The sequence below is a fragment of the Rhodnius prolixus genome, unplaced genomic scaffold (genome assembly GCF_049639745.1).
Source record: "Rhodnius prolixus isolate KJV_2025 unplaced genomic scaffold, Rpr scaffold_8, whole genome shotgun sequence".
Taxonomy (NCBI): domain Eukaryota; kingdom Metazoa; phylum Arthropoda; class Insecta; order Hemiptera; family Reduviidae; genus Rhodnius; species Rhodnius prolixus.
Window position 1 is genome coordinate 35,030,609 of NW_027411593.1, and position 7,244 is coordinate 35,037,852.

General features: G+C 30.2%; 1 protein-coding gene across 1 annotated transcript; it reads right to left on the reverse strand.

Annotated features, from left to right (window-relative positions):
* Nucleotides 1-585: 585 nt before the first annotated feature.
* LOC141451329 (uncharacterized) lies at nucleotides 586-7,002 on the reverse strand. The gene is made up of 8 exons (XM_074122617.1): nucleotides 6,842-7,002; nucleotides 5,120-5,327; nucleotides 4,538-4,862; nucleotides 4,076-4,238; nucleotides 3,445-3,720; nucleotides 2,599-2,820; nucleotides 2,352-2,517; nucleotides 586-784 (listed from the first exon to the last, which is right to left on the reverse strand). Exons 1-8 carry the CDS (start codon nucleotides 6,953-6,955, stop codon nucleotides 681-683), a joined length of 1,578 nt encoding a protein of 525 aa, XP_073978718.1. The 5' UTR covers nucleotides 6,956-7,002; the 3' UTR covers nucleotides 586-680.
* Between the last annotated feature and the right edge of the window lie 242 nt (nucleotides 7,003-7,244).

Consider the following 7,244-nt stretch of genomic DNA (forward strand, 5'->3'; position numbering starts at 1 on the left):
TAATTGTACAAAATTTTACCTATACAATAGTTGAATTATTTGATTTTAACTATATCTGTTCCATTTGAAATAAATAAATAAAATAGAAATGAAAAATCTTACAAAACACTACTTTCTCAATCACAGTTTAAATAATTCAATTTTCTGAAGTAATTAAATTCAAGAAACTCACCAACAACCCAGAGAAAAAGTCCTTAACTAAAGTGATACCTTCAAGTTCAAATGAAGTCCTTTGACTACTGACTAGAAGATTACAGAAAAATAGAAAAAGTAAATCTGTTCAGCTCCACTACGAGTAGACTGCACTTAAATAATTTTTATTTTTTCAGTTTTGTGTTCCATAGTGGTACAGTTTTCGCCTCGTTCTCGTTACAGATAGTATTAAAGGAAATATCCTCTTTTATAATACATAAAGTGAACTAATGCATTAGCCTGGATATACTTTAAGCATCTTCCCTCACTAAATAATTATAAAATAATAATTAAATCTAAATAATTATTTAATAATTAATAAAATTAAAGTACGGTTAAAATTATGCAATATGCGTTGGTTAACAAATCAATTTGTGATAATTTACAAAAGTAAACAGTTTACTCAAACTTTTATTTATATAATAAATTTAAAAAAATTATAACAATAAAAAACTAATATTTTTAACAAAATAGTCACTATGATAACGTTAATGTAGTAAATGTTTTCTCAGAATTTTGCCAGTGGGTGAAGTCGGTAATGTTGTGACAAAACTAACTCCTCCTCTCAATTGTTTGTAGTGTGACAGTTCATCTGAAAATTATAAAAAAAAAAGTGATTCTGTATTCTGCATAGTGAACATAGTTTCAACAAATTAATATTGAATAAAAAAATTAAATTTAAGTTAAATCCTTTAGAAAAACACTAGAAACCTGTGTTATTTTAAAAAGTGATTATGTACTAAGTGTTACCTATCAGAATCTCAATTTTGTGTTCTACATCTTTTGTAACAAATATAAAGGTTAGATGAAAGTAGAATTAACGTCATTTAACGGGCATGGAATACTGCCCACTTAGCTGCTAATCTAAAATTAAAAAATTTGGCCTGCTTAGAATGGTTAAACTTCATCAAGTTAGCATTCAACGGAAGATGTTAGGCCTCCTCTCGGTCGTAAATGCGGAAGAAAGAACGAAATCCCAGCACGAACTTGGTAAATGTTCAAATAACATGATTCTTGTTAAAAGTGACATCACAACGTTTAGCACATGAGAATTGCTGGCGTAAAAGGATACCAATGTCTAAAAGGCGTGTTCGCCAATGTTGAGGATTGATAAACCACAATGCCAACCTCATTGCATTTAAAAAGGACCGTGTACTACATAGATCAGTGATTCTCAACCTTTTTTTTGTCGCGGCACACTTTTAACAATTTCAAAAATTTGGCGGTACACCAGCAATAAGATAAGTTTAAAAGTATTTTACTTATCCCATAATACACTGTGTAAAATAGTTTATGTTCAGTTTCAGTAATACAAAAACAACAATATATGTTTATTAAGGATTGATTACAAGTTAATAATAAGAATACTTTTAATGAGAAATTTGAGCTTGATGTTTTTTTTGTTAATTACAGTTTATAGTTTTGGTCGTATAAATGATAATGCTACTTTCACAACGTCTTCTACATATAATTATTAATATATAATTTTTATTGTATGCATTTCTAAAATTTGGTGGCGGCACACTTCAAAACTTTCGCGGCACACAAAAGTGCCGCGGCACAGTGGTTGAGAATCACTGACATAGATATTGATTACATCCGCTGTGAAATTAGAGACGAGGGTCAAGCAAAGAGAATAGGCCAGGAAAAAAAGGTTCTAAGGAAAATGTATTTCCTTCTGCTAAGACCAATTCAAGGAGCGAAACCGCGAAAGACTGAGGATCCAAGGTTTGTTTGTTTGAAATTCCTCAACGAGTTCTACAGAAAACAGGCATCGACTTGAAAGATCTCAACTGAGACAGTTGCTGGGTTGCTTGGGTATAACCCAGTAAAACATCTACAGGTGGGGGTGAATTTTTTTTTTTACTTCTTTTGCCTTGTATAAGTGATAATAATTACTATTAATGTCTTTTAAATGTGATTAAAATAGATTAAATTTCATTTTTACTTTCTTTGATTAAGTAAGGAAAGTAAGGCGTCTATGATTACTTTAATATTTAGTGATATTTAATATTTATTGATGCATTTTTTCGCCTTATTCTTTATTATTATAAGACTCATACAATGTTTACTGATTTTTCAACAGAGAAAACGATGTAATAAGGTTATGTTGACAAGAGATGTGAGAATCTAGTATTCGATAATATGAATAATGTTACTTTTGACGAGTTGAGAAAGTTCTTCTGCTGTAACAGATTCACAATTATTGCTAACTACAAAAGCCTTAGGTACTTCTCCATATTCTTCATGAGGCACTCCTACTACAGCAACTTCCGACACAGCAGGATGGGTTAAAAGTACCAATTCTAGTTCGGTAGGAGATATCTAGAAAAATAAAAATTTAAATTACTATAATAAGTTTAAACTACTTGTTTTACTACTGTTTATATTTTGCAACCAAATTACCTGATGTCCTTGGTACTTGATCATTTCTTTTATTCTGTCTACAATGTAAAAATAACCATCACTATCAAAATAAGCAAGATCCCCCGTGTGGAGCCAACGATATTGGTCAATAGCTTCGGATGTGGCTTCTGGATTGTTCAAATATCCTTTCATTATTAAGTTTCCTTTTAAACACAATTCGCCTAATTGTTCTTTTAGTTCTTCACCATCTTCTGAGATTACCTTAACAATTTAATAAATAATCACTTAACGAGAGTATTTATGAACGTAAAGCGTGGCTGAAAAAATGTGCATTACTTTCCATTTATAACTCTTAATAAATGAGTACGCGAAAAGTGCAATTATAAAGAAATTTAGGGGAGGGGAGGCTGTTTAATCTAATACATCGCGGAAACAAACCTTTTGCTGTTAGATTTGGTTGTTTTGTGAAAGCTGAAAGAAAACTTTATCAACCACTACAGCTAGATTGTTACTTAACGATTTAATGTTTATTTTAAGACCATTTTGAGGATAAATTTTAATATGTTTGGAAGATTGACCCAAGAGAACATGAGATGGGGTGATGAGGCTAAAGAAAGAAGAAGAGGTTGACCCAGAAGAAGTCGGATAACAGAAGTAACATATGAATTAGATGGAAATCGGCTTGACGAAAGCGATCATATGAGGCATTATAGATCAAAATCAAAAAAGATATAGGGAAAAAATTCAAATGATTGTTGGTAGAAAAAAATTCAAATCAAAAAATATCATTAGGGGTTATGACTCATCCCGAAAAATCATAGATTCATTTTTATTTCTTGGATTAAAAAATTTTTTTAAGGATCAAAAAAATGAAAATATGCCTACCTTTGCTGTAACACCTGGTAGTAATTTTCCTGCAGAACCTGGTTTATCAAATCTACATTCAGCAAATAATACTACAAATGTGGATTCTGTCATTCCATAAGAATGATATATTTTTGCTGTTGCTGACAGTTTACTGATAAATGCTCTCTGATGTTTGGTTAAAATTGCACCAGCTCCTGTAAAAACTTCTTGAATGGTGGACAATGTTTTAGAATTTACCTCATGGTTTTTAGCTAGATTGGTTAACAGCGATGGTACAATATGTAAATGCGACACCTAAAAAAAAGATCAAATATGTTACAGATGTAAACCATATACTTACAATATATAAAAGCACACAGACGTTTCTGAAATTGAGGGAAAAGTTGTTTGCAGACTCGACCTCAAACAACAGACTGTACGATCCTCAAAATGAACATTCTGGAAAATGTAACTGCCTTTATTAACGCCTACACTTCTTGCCGAATAATCTTAGCAGATCTCGTTTAATAGATTACTCTAATGTATAACATTACTCCCAAAAAATTCAATTACTTATTGCCTTAACTTTCACAGGTTGTTCATATTATACAATTATATTATAATATTGGTAAAAAATGATCCCCCAAAAATATTAGAATGTATATCATACCTTGAACGATTCAATTACGTTGATGAACGTTTTCAAGGAAAATTTTGGTAAAACTACCATCTTGGTGCCTTCATATAAGGCCATTAACATTAATCCGAGCCCATAAGCATGACAGAATGGCATTAAACCTATTGCTGTACCATTATGTCTCATAAATATGCCACTGAAACCACAGAAATACAATGACTATTAACTATTTTTAAGAGATTGCTTTGATTGATAAACGAGTTTATGGGATTAAGTAATTTATTTTCTAAAGGAACAATACAAATTCATTTCATTTGAATCGTGAAATATATTCATAACGTAGAAAAACAATTTTACTTATCTGTTAGAAAAATTATACTGATTTTCTAAATTTCGAGCTTTTCATATTTATTGAACGATTTTAAAAGGATTACTTTTATATTTTACAAAGGTGCATTCAAAATTATAAAAATGTTTACTAATGATTGTACTTACCTATGGGAAAGCATTGTTATAAGATTATTGTGGGAAAGTAAAACACCTTTGGGCAAACCGGTAGTTCCACTGGATGACAAGATAAAAGCTGTGTCATTGCCTTCAGCTGGACATAAGCCGGTCCATTGCGACAAAGTTTCATGTTCCTCCAATTCTTGAAGAAGGCAAGATGACGATTCACATTTAGTAAAAGCTAATGGTACATTTTCCAACCATATATATTTTACAAATTCTGCTTCTTCCAGTACTTTCAGCTGCTCATCACTGAAATGCTTGCCAATTATTGCCTTAGGCTTGGTAATATTGATGCTGTGTTTTAATTCTCCTGGAAATTAATAAATTAGTTAATTTAAAAAATCAATTAATAGAGATAATAACGCTAGATTGATGTTTTATCGACTACTGATTCACTCCCATTTGGATAAATGAAGAGAAGGATGCCACAAACGCCTATTTTCTACATCATTACGTAAGAGAACAGCTGAAGTTTTAAAAGAGTTGCCAAAATGAAAAGTAAACATTTGAACGAAACATTCCAAGTTCGCGTTGTTATTGAAAGTGAACATTCCATCGACTACTTACTCGGAGTTGAGGAGGAAGATATTAGTGCACATGAAGCTCCAGTATTTAATACAGCTAATATCTGCCAACAATAATCTATATTATTTGCAGAACATATTGAGACTACATCACCATGCTTGATACCTTTATTAAAAAGGAATGCTGCAGCTTGCTGAGTTTTGGTTCTAATCTCATCGAAAGTTATATTTTGGTTGCATACGGCATCGATCTGTAAGCATGTATTCTTTACAGTAGTTCATATTTCACGCAAAATAAATTAAATCTAAAGTTTTATTTACTTGATCATCCCTTTATTCTACACTCTCTTGATCTACCTAGAAGCCATAGTCTCCATTGTATCGGGGATTTCATAAGAAAGTACATCACTTCATCGGGAAGAGTGATGAATGGTGAATATTAAAGAAGAAAGACTTTAATATAGAGGCCTATCTGTTAATGATATTCTGTCGGTAATCTCTAGGATAAATATAAGGAGAAATTCTCATGACACTTGCTACAATCCCCATTTACTCCAGAATTTGCTGTTACCATGCCTATAAGAGGAAGATTTTTATTTCATGTGTAATAAAGGAATAAATAGCCTGGTTAATATTTACTTACTATCACTGGTTCTGAACTACATTTTCATTTGTGGATCTTACTACATATTACTAATTTAACAGAAATACTTTTTTCTACCCAATTTTTGTAAAAGGATCAGAGATTTAAAAAAAATTGTATGTCAATTTGGGATTTTGGAAGGGACAAAAATTAGTTTCAAATTAATTATAACTCTAATATAGAAACTACCTAACGCAGCAGAAATGTAAAGGCAGATAATTTGATATTTTTTTTTACTCTTCCTATTCCCTAATCTTTATCAAAATGATCATCTTTTTTCTAATTTTAGATCTTATGAAAATAGTAATGATGTCCAGCTAAAGATTGAATTTTTATGTTCTTTAATTAACAATGAAATGTATTGGTGAAATTAACTAATAAATTCAAAGTAAATGACCGCTTACAAATGTGGCCAAGTGAATATGACAAAGAAAAGAGCAGTCAACTAAAGATTGAATTTTTATGTTCTTTAATTAACAATGAAATGTATTGTTAATTGTATTGGTGAAATTAACTAATAAATTCAAAGTAAAAAAGATAGAAACACTAGATCAGCGCCAGGGGATAAAAAATTTAGAAATTAACAGCTAAATATTTACATGGCATAATGAGTCAGGTCTTTCTTATTAATGAGACAATGTTGAATAAATATAGGCAATTTAAATTCACTCCAGAGGCATAAAACAAAAAAATTGAAATGATGGGAAAATATGTCTATATTTAATCTATTTGATCAATATATTTCTTTAAAACAGTAAACAGATTACATAGTATATGTTTATTCAACCTACTTTTTATTTTTTGAAAATAGAGCAAATCCAAAAAAATAATGAAAATTGTATTTTCGAATTCGCAAGTTGAAGAAGAGGTTGTACGAACGAGAAAAGTTCCACTTTGGAAGTATGTTGCCACGAAAAAGTGAATTTATCTTGTTAAAATTATTTATGTTGGGTTATATACGTATCTGGAGAGCTTATTATAAAATCATTAAAGAATAGTGAATGTGAAGGTTTATAGGTAAGATAAGATTATAAAATAGAGGATATCAAGGAAAGCTTTTATAATCAAATCTTAAACATAAGAACGAAGTGATTCTATTCTATTCTAAAAATAAATGTTTACCTGGGCTACAGCATTTTTATACTTCTTGATCGACAGTAACACACAATCTACCAGATTAGAACATCCTTCAGTATTCAAGATTGGGCTATTAAAGTAGTCTTCTTTCCACAACATTTTAGTTAGAACTAGATTATAAAATGATTATTTCTATATGCCCTATGAACTCTGAAGAAAACGTATTAGATTTTGTTTATCACTGATCTGTCGCCAGTATCGTTTAATTATTAATTAATTTTTTTAATTATCAAAAATCAAAGTTTTTATTTTTATTTTAAGAATATATGTTTTCAATATTATTTATCACACTTTTTTTTGTAAACTTTATAACTTTTATTTGAAGAAAAACAGAAAACCATAGATTTCCAGCTTATGAAACATACAGCTCATTTGATATTAAAATGTT